Genomic DNA, 15,557 nt, shown 5'->3' with positions numbered 1-15,557 from the left:
CCTGCCTTGAATTCTTAGGGTGTCATTGGCATCTCTTTAGACTTAATTGAAAGTGAAAGTGAAGTGATTGTCACTTGTGATACACAGCAGCACAGCACACAGTGCACACAGTGAAATTTGTCCTCTGCATTTAACCCATCACCCTGAGTGAGCAGTGGGCAGCCATGACAGTGTGTGGGGACGGTGCTTTGCTCAGTGGCACATCAGTGGCACCTTGGCGGATCGGGAATCGAACCGGCAACCTTCTGATTACAGGGGGGTTCTTCCTTAACCGCTAGGTCACCACTGCCCCACAAAAGTGAAGTGAAGTGATTGTCACATGTGATACACAGCACACAGTGCACACAGTGAAATTTGTCCTCTGCATTTAACCCATCACCCTGAGTGAGCAGTGGGCAGCCATGACAGGCGCCCGGGGAGCAGTGTGTGGGGACGGTGCTTTGCTCAGTGGCACCTTGGCGGATCGGGATTCGAACCGGCAACCTTCTGATTACGGGGCCGCTTCCTTAACCGCTAGGCCACCACTGCCCCGATAAATAATTGATAAATAATTAATGAGTGACATCTCCGTTTTGGGACTTCAGTAACATCTTTTGTTGTATTGCTTATATCTAAGATTTTCCTGGCAAAGCTAAGGTGCAGTAACATTCCGTTAATTATCTAGGAGCTGCGGGTCTTGTCGACTTTCTGGAAAGGAATCCAAAGAGGAGGATATCTGTAGCACAAATTGTACCCAATACCTATTTACATATAATAATCACATTTGAAAACAGTGGTGATGAGAGATTAAAATGAGTATTACTCTGCATTAGCCATCCTCGGGCTCCCCGAGTTTCATTACCTTCAGATACGCCTTCGAGAAGGGCAGAAAAGCATCCTTTCATCCGAACCCAGGTAATAATTCCTCCAAGGAAGGGCAATAATCGCTTCCTGTTTTTGTTATATACCTCCCTCATTAAAAGATTCCATTAACAAAAAGAACCAAAGGCGTTTTTCTTTTTGCTTGGGAAAGAAAGGAGAATTATTTGCCTGAAACACTTTGTTCTCATAAGCTCTGTTTGTATAGCGCTAAATACTGTCTTATCTCGTGTCAGAGAAATGGGAAAAGCAGCAGATTCCTGAGTAGAGGTATATTGCTTTCTCCCCATGTGATATTCAAATAACTGTGTTTTTCAATTTAGATAAAAAAGGCCCGGCTGGGGCCTGTCAGCGAGGTTAATAGTCAAAGTTGACAGATAAGGCATACTTTCTTCAGCACTGGGACTTTTATTTATATAAAATAGGAATTTGGCATTACCCATGGAAAAATGTGTCTCCACAAGATATCCCGCCAAGCAAATGAATTCATTCCATGATTTAGTGCCAGTGTGTTTTATTTAAATAAATACTGTTTTAAACGCCTCAGATCACTTAAACGTTTCGTTTTTATTATTTCTTTTTTCTATCTCTCAAATTTCATCATTCTGTCACAAGTCACACCAGTAAAGGAATGAATACCCGCCTGTCAGACAAGGAGAGTTTAATGACAGGTTTTTGATGACACTGTCAAAACATTTACCCTCCTTTTTTGGTGAACGAGCTCAGACAGTCTTAATTAAACTAATTCATTTTATTTCTGGAGGCGCTCGCTACCCCCAGATTGGCAAACACCTTAACACAGTGCAATGACTATTGATCAGCCGTTTTGTGGTTATTCTCTCTGCTCACCACTCTTACTCCTCCTCTCCACGCTCATCTGGCCCCGGCTAATGACTGACGATCTCAGAAATGAAAGTGCACTCCTTTCTTTCCCCTGCTCCTTGGGTGCCCGTTTCTTTGGTTGCAGATTGCGATCAAAACGATCCCCCAACACCCCCTTCCATTTCACACTCTCTGAGTGCTCCCCAGGAAGCCCCACATTTCCATCTCTGGTGAGTTATCCGAGACGGCATCGTTAAGAAATTAGCGCCGTTGTCTAATCTCACCAAGGCGGCTTTAATTGGTAGATGTGGGCCTTGCCAAAGAAGGAGAAGTGCTGCCTTTGAACTTATCACAACTCACGAAGCCTCTCTGCACAAATGAAGGATGAAAGTGATATCTGTTTAGGAGTTGTTAGTCTCTTTTCCCCTCAGAAATCCAAAAATATATAAAGGGAATTGTTTTAAACTGCACATCTGCAGATGTTTTAAACTTTGGCTCTATTGTTTTGTGCGTTAAATTTCCAGTGAAAACAGATGAATGGGAGTAAGGAAACCCTTACTTTAATCACCAGTCCTATTATAAGGCATCTTAATTAGTCACTGGAATTAATTTAGATTCAATATTTAAGAGAGTTGCATTTGTGAGAGGTCTGACTTATTGCACGGATGTGAAAATCATCCTGACTGGATGCGGTCCCTACATAAAGATGGAGACAGACAGTGAAATAGTTTTAGGTAAACTGAGTGCACATTTGCATTATATTAAAATAGTGCCTTTTGGCTGATATGGCAGCTTTTGGCTGCATGTTTTTTTTTCAGGTGTGCAGAGGCATAAACAGAAGAAGATTTTAATGTACACAGCTCCATGTGACATGCAATTCACAGTGTTCATGGCTGCATCATCTGCATCAGCCCTTAGTTGGAAATATAATAAATATAAACTTGCCTGACTGAATTATTAATTTGAACTGAACTAAGTCATTTGTACAAATGTTTTTAATTTCATATTGTCAGAAACTGCAGGGTGTTTCATATTAAATCCAGAACATCTCCCCATCTTTTCTGCAGTTTTTTCTGTCATAGGTTTAAATATGCATTAAAGCATTTATTTACAGCATTTATTTATACCATGTAAAAATCATTTTTAAAGCCAACTGTAGCCAACTAATCATGATGAATACGTAGTAATAATCGATTGACTGCATTACTAAAAATCCATCATGTCCTCCACTCTGAGCTCTGTTTTTATTCCCTCTGTCAAAGCCTATTCCAGAACGTTAATAAGCATTCATCATGACAGCAGGCAGCCAGCTCCAGAGGGCACTGCCAACCTCCATTGTGGGCCATACGGAGAAGCGCTGCGCAATTATCATCATCCCTTATTTCTTTTTCTCTCCTCCCTCCCCATCTATCCCTCACTACTTGTTTAAATTTGCAATTAATGACAGATTAATTACATCCCAGACCTTGGCACAGGCCTTGTGCTGTAATCAGCCTCATCAAAAAAACTTTGACACTTCCATTTCACCATATTTGGTTTAATAATGGCTGGTTAAAGTTCTACAACAGAGTGCTGTGAAACCCATCATTTCTTTTTGCTCAAAATTAAATCTGCATGTCGTTTTTTGTAAAAAAAATAATAAATAAAAATTGTATAATCTATAGTTCTTTTTTTGATAAGATTAATGATTACACTGTGATGTAACCATCAAGAGACCCCAAACTCACTCTTCAAAGCAAACATCCTAACAGCACAATGAATAAATCAAACAAGGATATTAGCTCCAGACTCTCTCTCTCTTCAAAGAAATCTTCAAAGCCCCAGCCTCTTGGGGGAAGAGGGGCCTAAATATTTGCTGAAGTTTCATGCGCTGCCAAAAATATAATCAAATATGAAGGAAGTGTGAGGAAAAGCATTAATCAAGGCGCTTTCCTTCCCACCCCTACCCCCACCCATTGTGTCAGATACTCGTGTGCCATCAACAGATGATCCCCCCCGACCCGTTGTGTTAAAGCCCTTTCATTTCCCATGTCGGCCATGCTATAAATCACTCTCTACTTCTGCTGGGATGGAGCCTGGGCTGATTGATGTGTGTGAACCACATTATATCACCAAAACAAACGTAGGGTGTCTGGTCAGAGGGTTTCCTCAACCTAGCACTAGAAACTTGAACTACTTATACATTTAACTACTTATACACAGACACACATACACAATGTAGTAATATATTTCTAGTACTAGTATTTCTAGTACTAGTATTCTGGATTCCGGCAGGTGACATGTTTTCCATCTCCTCCCACATCTGAGGGAAGAGAGCAGCCTGGCATCACCCAGCAGAGAGAAGGGAAGAGAAACTGATTCTTTTGGAAAGTGAGGAAGGGGGCGTTTGTTCTTTGTGGGATTTTGACGTTGTTGACTGAAATGATTGATGGGGCCGATGCAGAGACCCGCTAATGGAACCCTGGAGTCCTGTTACCACCAGGAAGAAGGATTTCTGTTCCTCACTTTATTTCTGTAGATATCATGTTATTATGTTAATTAGATAACAGCATAATCTCAGCATCCAGGTCCAAACTCCACCTCCCTCACCTCATCAATGCTGCTCAGGGTTCAAGGTGAACGTCTGCAACCTCCTCCGTCTGAGACAAAGTGCTATACAGATGGAATACTGCCAAAACAATTATTTTACCATGAAGGAGACCGTATGGTGTAATTGTATTGTAAATTTAACCTGAAAACTGTATACTACTGTAAATCCCAGACTATACCGCGCATCAAGATGCACCTAGTCATTTTTTAACGCCAAAATAAAGTGTACATAAATAAGCCACACTTGTCTATAAGCCACAGGTGTCCAAGTTGAAACAGAGCAAGATGTTACAGGAAAGATTTGTTATACCTTCAATTAAATTAATGTAATATTCACTACATACATACCACATCCGTTTTCTTCAGAACAGTCCCTAACTGTCCCTTCAGACAGTACTAAAGTAGTCTATTTCAGTACCATCTGATGGTATGCAATTACTTTGTCACACACTTTTGGTGAAAATGCAGGAACTGACCAGCAAAAGTCATTGATGTCAAGTTTATTGTTAAGCTGTTATATGTCGTGCAGACCTACTTCACAACCACCCACTTTCATGTATATTGTCGGTATACTCCTAAGTGGAGGGAAGAGTTAATGAGTGGGGAAAAAGATGACAGAGACCTTATGCGTTCATCTTGCATTATTTTTTTTTACCCAACCATACTCCATCGACTTCAGACCAAAGCAATCAAACACAGTTCTCATTCTTATGCAACTCAGTGGATCGCAGAGTGTTTAACCTAAATCCACCACAGCGTCCATGCTCTAGCTCAGAAGAGAGTGTGCTGGCGAGGTTAAATGTGTTGACAGGAAGCTAGTTATCCATAAATTAGCCACATCATGAGAAAAAAAGTATTGGCTTATAGCCTGGAATTTACAGTATTTCCATTTCTGATAATAATAAAAAAAATTTAACCACTAAATTTCATCAACCTTTAATTAGGTTATGACTTTCTGAGTGAGTTGATTAGTAGGTAATAATAAATATATTATATTCATTCTTTTTATATTAATTCTTATTGTAGCTAATAATATTTTCCTTCTTCCTGTCAGTGGAGGAAGACACAGAAGAGAGCTCTCGGTCCGGCCGTGACTCTGTGTCCACAGCCACTGACCTTGGCCTTCCTCACAACACAGCCACTCCTGACTCACGGGTTCAGGTGAACGGCAGCCAGCCGAAAGATGACAAGAAGAAAGAGAAGGGTGGGAAGGAGAAGAAGAAGCAGCAGGGTGGGGAAAAGGAGAAGGACAAGAACAAAGCCAAGAAGGGGATGCTGAAGGGGCTGGGAGAGATGTTCAGGTGAGAAATTCTCTTCTTCTTTTTCTCTCTTCTCCTTCCTGGCGTTCTTTCACACTCCTCTCTTCCTGTTACATTATTAAGTCAGTCGGCTTAAACACTTGCAGCCTCGTTTGGCTGCTAATGGCTAACCCTCACCTTGAACCTTAGCTCCTACCCACAGAAGCCTGTAGCATTTGTTCCATCTTTCTGACACAGATTATTTTTAATAAGAAGCCATGTTTTATTCATACGACACAGTCTTCCCCTCCAAAACTCACCCAGCAGCCCAAGCTGCGTGCGCCATTGTGTGATTACTAATGTGAAATGTACTCATGCAAATGTGTGATTGGCTATCAAGGGGACTGATGGATTGGCTATCAGGAACAGGCGAGTGAACATTTGAAGCTAAAAATCACTTGTTATTTTGTCGTTTTTTTTTTTTTTTTTTATAAAATGAATCCCTTAAAATGAACAAATTGTTTCACAAAAGGTCATCCAAAATCAGTCCAGTATGTTTTGTAAAGCAATAACAATTGAATAACAACAACATCAACAACAATTATTGTCATGGTTAATATTACATAATAATTTGTATAATTAATAACATTATCATTCAGGTATCCCATGTTATGTATGAAGTAGAGTTGGATATGCACAGTATTTTGCACTCGTTCATTTTCCACATGTACACCGATGTGCTCTTTGTTTATGAATTATTAGTTGTACAGCAATGTGGGTTGATTTTTTTAATAGCATACATTATTATAAGAACACATTGCTACAAAAGAATTGCTCTGTTTTGTTCGTACCAGCCAGGGAATAGGGCTGAGATCAGAGGAACTGAATCACTGTTTTTGTTATGTTACATAAGGAAGTGGAACTGAGTAAACGATGGATAAAAGTAAACTTCGTGCACCAGTTTTTTACAAAGCAAATGCACAGAATACAGCCTAAATACAAGCATTCATATTATAATGGGTAATGTTCCTGTTTAATTTCTTTATGATATGTTTTATAATTTTTACATTATTTTACATTTAGACTAAGCATATGAAAATGAGCAATGTAGGTAAAGATTTACAGCAAAATGTGAAATGCCAGAACCCACTGACATTTCGAACAAATATATAAAGAAAGACAGTAGTGATCAGGTAAACCACGTATGTCTGTATTTAGACACCAACGATATTCCATGTAATGGAGAGGAAATGAGAACATGTTCTGCTCAGGTTTGTTGGTTTAATTATAGGCCTGGCTCAAGATGGCTGTAAAGTAGAGCATTTGGCGCTTCGTGCTGAGGGTCAGGCGCGCTTGGATGGTAAACTCAGCCCCTTGTTTTGTGCTTAATGGAAGTTGTGGTTCAGTTCTATATGTGTGCTTGCAGTTAGACAACTGTAGTCAACAGCGGCGAGGTCATCCTACATCCTACACATTCTCTTTATCTATCAAAAGTCGGCCCCATCATCTCCCAGGTTCCTTTGTTAGGCAGAGCCCCAGCTGTGACTGGAGGGGGCTTAGCTCATGCCGAACCTGTTAAGATAATTAAGCAGAAACTGCCATTAATTATTTCGATTTGGTGCTCATTTGTATCCTGCATAAATTAGGGCACGTTTGTAGCCCTTATCGCTGGTGAGCGGTGTCACTGTCGATCTGCGTAATGGGATTAGTTAGCGTATCATGCAACGCGCCCTGGTAATGAACAATAAAGATGACAAGTGTTTCCAGGTCATGTTTTAAGAGCTGTGCGAACGTGCTTTATCAGCCCCTTGTTTGTGCTTTAGTGCCATTTGCACCCCACCGAGAAAAGGTGGCCTGTAATTATAACCATTTGTAGGTGCCATGCACAACTGCGGACAGGCGTTCAAAAACGTTCACTTCATGATGAGACCTGCCATTATGTGTGTTAACATAGCAGACATTCACCGGGTCATCCACAAAGCTGTAAGTGTGTGACCAATTCGGACCTCCAGGGGGACTGAACCTGCAATTTTTAAGGGCATTGCATATAACTCTTTAGAGGAGTGGACATGTCGAAGGATTGACCAGTCAGGACAATTGTGGAGGGAACAGTCAATGCTTCTGTGGAGAATATGTTTTGAAGCTTACTTCATCTGCACTTTGTTAAATTATTAAATTAATTAAATTATTAAATGGAATACATTATTACTGGGGCGGCATGGTAGCGTGGCAACCAGTATCGTGACCGCTTCTTCAGTCTCTTCCTGCTGCCCAAAGACACCAAAGAGTCACCAAAGAATGGTGACTCTAAAATGGCCATAGGTGGTGTGTGTGTGCGTTCTGTGTTGGGCCGGTACCCTGCCCGGGGTGTGTCCCCGCTCTGCGCCCAATGCTCTGCCACCTGTGACCCATATATGGATTGAGAAATCCTCTGAGCTTCAGCGTTTGAGGCATTCCTGTGTCATACATCTAGAAGCATTGTTGCCAGTTGTGTTGCATTTTATGTTTAGTCTTTGGTCTCTTCCCATAATGCTCTGATTCTCAGATTTCAAACTGGAACGTTTCATGTGTAATGCAGTACGGTGCAAGTCAAATGTTCCCAGATTTGTTACAGTCCCACAGCAGCAGGATGAAACACAAACAGGAACAGTAACAAAACCAACAGTCCAGACAAGAGCAGATAATTACAACAGATGAACATTTCAATTAATAATGAATGAACTCATCAGCATTTACTGATGTTGTAATTTGTGTTAGCTAGTGTACATTTGGCATAAGACAAATTTGGTGTTGAAGGGTATAGCTTGTGTTCTACAAAATAGAAAGTGTAAAGGTGAATTTGTGCTTCTCCACAGGTACCCATGCATCTTTCAAATATCAACAGGGAAGAGATATCGCATTTCAGTAGCAGACAGAGCGGTTCTTGGCAGTTTGAAAAATATATTTTGAAAAATATATGGTCCAGAAGCTGCCTGTTTATCAGCTGTGGTACAATTGTCACACTGGCATGTGGGGGATGTGTCCATTTTACAGATAGAGTGCAAACTTGGTAAGGATGAATACTTAAACCTCCTGAGCTTGAACATGAAAGACGGTTGTTCTGATTCTGAATGCTGAGTTTGTGCCGGTTCTCTTCCGAGGCTTCTGGGGTGGACTTGTTGGACCTCATATATTTATTACATGAATTTATTGAATAATTATATGTTTTCTGTGGCCCCATCATTTGAGTCTGCACATGTTCCTGGAATGGCCTCACTGACCAAACAGCTCTGCTAATGTGCCATAGCATTCTGGACTACAGCAAAAGTAGCGATTATGTACAGATTCAAGGAAATGTAAATATACCAAAATACAAGATATAAGATACAGGCATTGTATACAATACAATACTAGGCAATACAGATTATACAAGTACAACAGTAAAACTAGTAGAACATAAACATAATTCTAATGTAAAGTAAAAACAATATGTATCTTGGACCTAGCCAGCTTAACTAGCCTGGTGCATCACACAGAATAAAAATTGCATTGAGAATCGTTTTATGATTGAATCTATGTATGCTTAATGCCATTGTGAAGATTCCCAGCTCTCTGTCTAGGGTGCCCATTCCACCCTTTCCTGAGGCTGGGAGTCTACACCCTCCTCTGGCTGTTATATTCCTCCCTTTCATGGCATGCATTGTCTCACATGCCGTCCATCAGACCTCCATCTCTCCCTGTTGGTCCCCTCTCTGCAGCCCTTTGCCAGCAGGCAGTGTAGCATGAAATATGAAGCAGCAAGGGTGGAGAGGTTACTGAACTGTAGCGGGGAATTTAAAGGGAAAGAGCCAGGAGGGGGAGGAATTTTGCATGTATGTAGAATAGGTGAGGCAGTGTGTGTATGTGTGAGTGTGTTCATTAAGCTCTGAGCAGATTTGGTTTCCCGGCGGACGCGTGTGTAGCCGCTGTTGCGATGTTCTCGCTTACACTCATTACACCGCTGGCCCTCTTGAGAATCATCAACAGTCAACCCACACCAATGCAGCACATTGCCATGGAGACCACACACTCTACCACAACTGCACCTGACGACCGAGAAGAACCTGCCAGATTCAAATCGTCATACTGATTACAAACAGATGCGCAAACAAACACACACACACACACACACACATGCTGTTGCTTCTTACACACAAACACCACATGCTTTCAATACATATATGCATACTCCATATACTGGACATACACTCATTTCACATTCTGTTCATATATATGTGCGCGCACACACACACAAATTCTGTTGCTTCTTACACACAAACACACACACACACACCACATGCTTTCAATACATATATGCATGCTTCATATACTGGACATACAATATATATATATATATATATTGTGTGTGTGTGTGTGTGTGTGTGTGTGTGCACGTGTGTGTGTGTGTGTGTGTGTGTATATATACACACACATGCACACACGCACACACACATATTTCTGTCTCCCTGAGGAAGCTTTTTAGCTGACTGCAGTTTGAGCTCATCTGCATGCAGAGCTAAACCCACCCCGGTGAACAGAACACCGCAGCTGTAACACAGAACCTGACTACTGATCGAAGGAGCTGAGAGGAATAAAATAAATGAATAAATAAACAGCAAGACCTCACTTTATTCACACGAGAAACAATCATTTTGAGTTTCCTCTACAACTCGACCTTTTGCTGTGTGTGATACTGTTCCTTTTGTGTTTGTGTATGTTTGTGTATGTAGTCTGACTCTGCAATGGTGTGAGTTCTGGTGAGGCTTATTTCAATGGTGCATTTCTGCCTGCCCTCTACAACCTCAGACTCCTCCCACTGCTGTCAGAGTGAGCGAGATGTAAGATGGGCTACTTTTCCACTTCCAGTCTTTCACATGACCTTGTCTGTGTCCACCCCCATATTCCATTGTCAGTCTAGTAAAGAGTCTCCCATTGCATGTTACAGCATGTATGTTCTCACTGTTGGTCGCAGCAGTGCATCGTGTTAATATCAGATTGCACCAGGACACTGAACTGACAGAGTGGGATCTGTCCAGTCTGCAGAGAGGCGGGAGACATAAAGGATGCAGCAGAGTGAAAAAAAAAAAAGCTAAAGCTTCGTTTCACACATCGCACACATCGTCACCGCAACATGGGCCTTGGAAGTCTTGAGTGAGCATCCCAGTTCTGTCAGTGCTTGTTACTGAACCTCATTAAAAAGGCTGGGGTGCTTTACCCTTTTGTCCCCTTAGGGGGGTCCCTTTAGGGCAATTTGAGAGCTGGCATGATGCCCCGTCCCTCTCCTCCCGCTCTTGAATGCCAATCTGATAGGCGGCACGCGCCACACACAGTCATCATCTGATACCAGGTTGCTGAAAGACAGAGCCTCCCTGAAGACCTACGACCTGCCTAGAGGGGGTGGGATGTAAAGACAATGGAAAAAGAGCAAGCCAGAAAGTGACAGTGAGGCTCTCACCCGCCACGCATTTCTTTTATTTTTAACAGTACTGAGTGTGTGATGGAACTGCCAGTGGCCCATGTTGTAGCATATGTACTGGATATGAAGGATACATGCACACACATACGTGCACGGCCGAGCAGGATTTGGGATGTAACAGAACACAAATATCAGCGATTCCACGCAGAAACACACAGAAACAATAAAATAATGATACATAGACCTGTTTTACACATACATTTCAAACATGTATTGAATTTGTATTATGAAAATGTAATGAAATACATTTCAAAAAATGTTTGGCAATGCAGTCATTATTCACTTATTACTACTTTTTGTTTTGCCTTACCATGCACACATTTTGACGAATAAAAAAAATGGATTCTAGCCCTAAAACATAATAAAACTGTAAACATTGTATTAAAGTTCCCACATGTTTAAGTGGACTGGTAAAAGCCAAAGTTAGAGCCAGTTGTCTCATTGTCTCGGTTTTATATTGTCAATTTAATATTGGGTTTAGACTTTTAAAATAAAATCTTGGATCATGGCCTAAAGAAATTATTTTTGAAGCTTCTTAAGTTCTTTGGACAGAAGGACATATATATCTTCAGCCATGCACACATCGTACCGTTTTCTCCTTATCAAGATTTATGGGCACAACGATTTAATTTATTATGGGCCCATCGTTACTCTTTAATGTCAAAGAGAAAAGTGATTTGTAGATGAAACAGGAAATAGTTCATATTGTAAGCTTAACGCACTTATTTTACACTTTCTTCCCAAAATAAATACATCTCTTTAAATGAATCTTGTCTGGGCCCATTCTTTCTTCAGTGAAACAATAATACAGCGCTGAGAAAAAGAAAGTGTGAAAACGCTTAATATTGCACTGAGCGTCGCTGACAGCTCGTCACAGGAGGCTTGGCAGGAAAAGATGGATGTAGCCGCCGCCGCGATATCGAGCTGTGAGTTTCATTTTCCACATCGATTTCACAGGTATAATGTCACTTATTTGATTTCACAGGTATAATGTCATTCATTTAGATTTCCTTAGATATAATGTCACCGCAGACATCTCTGGATCCCATCCGCCACCAAGCAGGAGATATGAAAGCAAGCATTAGAGATCATCAAGTCCTCTGCAAATATCATATCTGCCTCTTTAAAAAAAGAATAAGTCCACCTCCCATGGGTCCGTACTGCGATTGATCCGGGGGTATTGATATGAAGGGGAACTAAGAGTCGGCCTGTCCATTATCTCTTTGCCAATCATCACAGTCCCCAAGGCACTCTGGGCACTGGGCCTCCAGTCCCGGCAGATGATTGGAGGAGAGAGTTTTGTCCCAAATGAATGCAGTAAAAGCCTGGAGTTATCCTGGCCAGTGGTGTTAAGTGTTGATATGTATGCGAGTGGTGGAGAGGTGGGGGTGTCACTTTTGGGCCCAGCATTGGGATTAGATTACATACAGACGTGCCGTGACTGGGCCTACGTTAAACAACGATCAGATTTAGGAATGAGATGTCTGTCCGATTCACCCACCTTCTTCTCCCTGACCACTCGATGCAAATGCGATCGGGCACCTCGGGATAGCCATCACGGCAAGTGGCAGTAATTGCGTTTGGGAAGATTGCGTTCGTGCCGTGGCTCGGCTCCCTTTGGGACTGGGGCGAGGGGAGCACAACTTCCGAGCTTAATTGAAACTGAAATCTTGCTGAAAGTGAAACGCGATCCACTGGCATAATTTCACGCTGGGCCGCGTGCGGAGGGTCCCAAACATGCCCGATTTCAGGAAGGTGCTGCAGCTGTGCTTTACTGTAGGGCTTTACATGCTCAACATGGGCACCAACATTTCCACTAATTTCTACTTCAACATTCCAGAAATATTTAAATAAATTGAATGGGTTCGTTAAAAATATTAGAACAATTTAAGGCCTAGGGTTGCCTCTTTTCAGTCGATCATCAGTAAATGTCCCAATTAAATACATTAGTTTTCTCATTGTCATGCAGTGAAACGTGAGAAGTTTCAAGGCAGTGGTTTTTAAATAATCTCGGTTAGGACATTTCAGTCTTCCTGTCCCTGTACTGACAGCCCTCCATGGACCCGCTGCATCTTAATTACATTCCAGCTCATCAGAACTTTCCCTTCTTCACTTTGTTCTTCCATTTGATCAGTCTGAGCACAAACTCTATAAATTCCCATTAACCTCGGGAGACTCTGTTCCAGACTTCTGAGAAAACAAAATAGCAATTTAAAAACAATTATAAAATAAAGTCAATGTAAAATGCACACAGAGCGATCTCAACTATGATTAATTACACAATTGGAACACAAATGAATGAACCTTGACAAAAAGCAGTGTTAATAAATATTGGAGAAGATTAAGGGAATTATTTTATTTATGTATTTAAATAAATTATCTTTGGATTTTTTTTAATAAGCCCATCAGAGCGAGTTGTAATTAGTATGACTAAATCAAAAAATTAAATAATGTTAAGAATTGTATTTCTTCATATATTTGGTGTAATGTAACATTGTGACATGACTGTGTTACAGATGAAAACACTCCCTACCTCTTAACATCGCATCAGGCAGGAGTTGTGGGTCGGGGAAGAAATGAAGGGATGAGAGAACAACTCCTTTGTAGGCATGTTGCAGTCTTTTCATTCAGCACTGAACTTTACCACAGACTCAGCCAATTAAAGGCAGCCCCGCCCCTTTCCTCACTGTGCCTGCCCATGTGCGTGGAGGCAGCTTTCATTTCTCGCTCTCTCCCTCTGATCTGTGCTTCGCTGGAATGGTGGCACTGGGTCTACGTGCTCGTTTGTCATGAGCAGCACTTAATTGGGCCTCTGCGTGACACACGATAACAAGTGAGAGGAAGAAAAATGCGCTCTCTTCCTCACTTATCTCTCTCTCACTATCGCTCTTTCCCTCTTTCTCGCTGTCCAGCATGAACGATAGTGGGCCCAGCGTGTTGGAGAAGAAACAGCAGATGGGGGCAGGGGTTGATCGCTTTTATCTCTACCTCAAATGCACACACAAACGTGCAGACACACACACACACACACACACCCGCAAACCCACACAGACACAAAACACGTTGGAAAGATTGAATAAAGGACACCTGAATCCTTGATCTGTGACATACAAACTCCCAAAGCACAAAGCCAGACGGGCAAGGATGCGCAGGGCGCTGGAGTCAGGGAGCGAGTGAAGGACAGGAGGAGGAGGAGGAGAAATCGGGATGGGATGTCTCTCCTCTCCTCTGGATTGTCAGTCTGTAGGGGGAACAATGAGCCTCCAGCCCACTGATTTTTGTCTTAGAGGATCACCGGCTCATGGTCTGCATGTATATATGTGTGTGTGTGTGTGTGTGTGTGTGTGTGTGTATATGTGTTCCCAAACCTGACCCTAAGACCCTTTCTCCTTTTTCACGGTCAAATCACTGTATGTAAACCTGACAACAGCATTGAAGTCCTATTTAAAACACTTACTGCTTGTTATAGAATTTCAATAAAGATTGAACTATTTTATTTAACTGTGTGACACTGTGCCCTAATAGTCATATTAAGTATAAAAAGAATAATGTGACCGTGATTTTTTTGCAAATTGTCGGCATGTGCATCGCAGGAATGGCACAAAAAATAGGTATGTGTGTCATCATTAAATAACAATTTTGAAGCAGTTAGCATTCGCTCTGCACCCTGTGCCTGTTTGCGTGACAGAGGGAGAGAGAGATGGAGAAATAGAGCGGGAGCCCCCTTGTGATAAAACCCAGCCCATTAAGCATGCGGCACATGCTGGCGTATCTAGGTCAAATCCTGTGGCACCCTCCTCCCTCGGGAGCCCCTCCCCCAGCCTCCATCTATGTCTGGGTGTGCCGGCGGCGTGCGCTTTGAGGTCGGAGTTTCCGTTGATGGAGAACCTCCCTGTATAAATCTTACTGTGTGAGAATATTGTGGACCTTTTATTTATTTTATTTTTTCACCATCTGTCCCATTATTGCCCTTTCTGTATGTGTCTGATAATAATAGTATTTGTCTAAAATGGTCTCATTTCTCTTCTCCTCTCTGTTCTCTCGGTCTATTTCTCGCTTTGTCAAATGTCCCAAGAGTCTGACTAAAGGAACAAGGGTCAAGGCTTTTAGCACTGTCTCTGGGCGATGTGTGTGTGTGTGTTTTTGCCTGCAAGCTCAGAATAGCTTCCAGGAGGCCTGCCACGTTGCAGTTCAGAGCCAGGGAAATGGATTTATAAATCGTTGTGGATTTTTTTTATTTACATCCTAATGAGTGGGTTTAATCACACGCGTCAAAAAAGGACTGATTTGAGACTTCTCTTGCTCGGCACACACACACTTACTGCTACCCCCCCCATCGCTGTGATTTATTAGAAACATTAAAAGCAATCATGTTCCACTGTTTTCTCCCGTCTTTGCTACGCGCGCTCGGCAGTGTGAGTTATGGTATGGTGCACTTTAGGCCCGGAGCCCACCAGTGCGGTAGTTAGCATTTGTGGCACAGCCTCGCCTAAACGGCTGCTATAATTCACAGGCTAATTGGACGGACAGTTATGTAGAGCTGAAGGGCCTCCTGC

The 15,557-nt window shown here is 42.0% G+C and overlaps 1 protein-coding gene across 2 annotated transcripts in view; it reads left to right on the top strand.

The window, feature by feature from the left end:
* pard3aa (par-3 family cell polarity regulator alpha, a) overlaps positions 1-15,557 on the top strand; it is a 333,882-nt gene that overhangs the window by 227,761 nt on the left and 90,564 nt on the right. For both annotated transcript variants that reach the window (XM_028959719.1, XM_028959710.1), the window contains one exon: positions 5,324-5,570. In XM_028959719.1, coding sequence (XP_028815552.1) covers positions 5,324-5,570 — 247 coding nt within the window. The remainder of the gene's footprint in view (positions 1-5,323; positions 5,571-15,557) is intronic.

Source organism: Denticeps clupeoides, chromosome 2, assembly GCF_900700375.1.
Source record: "Denticeps clupeoides chromosome 2, fDenClu1.1, whole genome shotgun sequence".
Classification (NCBI taxonomy): Eukaryota; Metazoa; Chordata; class Actinopteri; order Clupeiformes; family Denticipitidae; genus Denticeps; species Denticeps clupeoides.
This window is presented reverse-complemented; position numbering and strand designations above follow the sequence as displayed.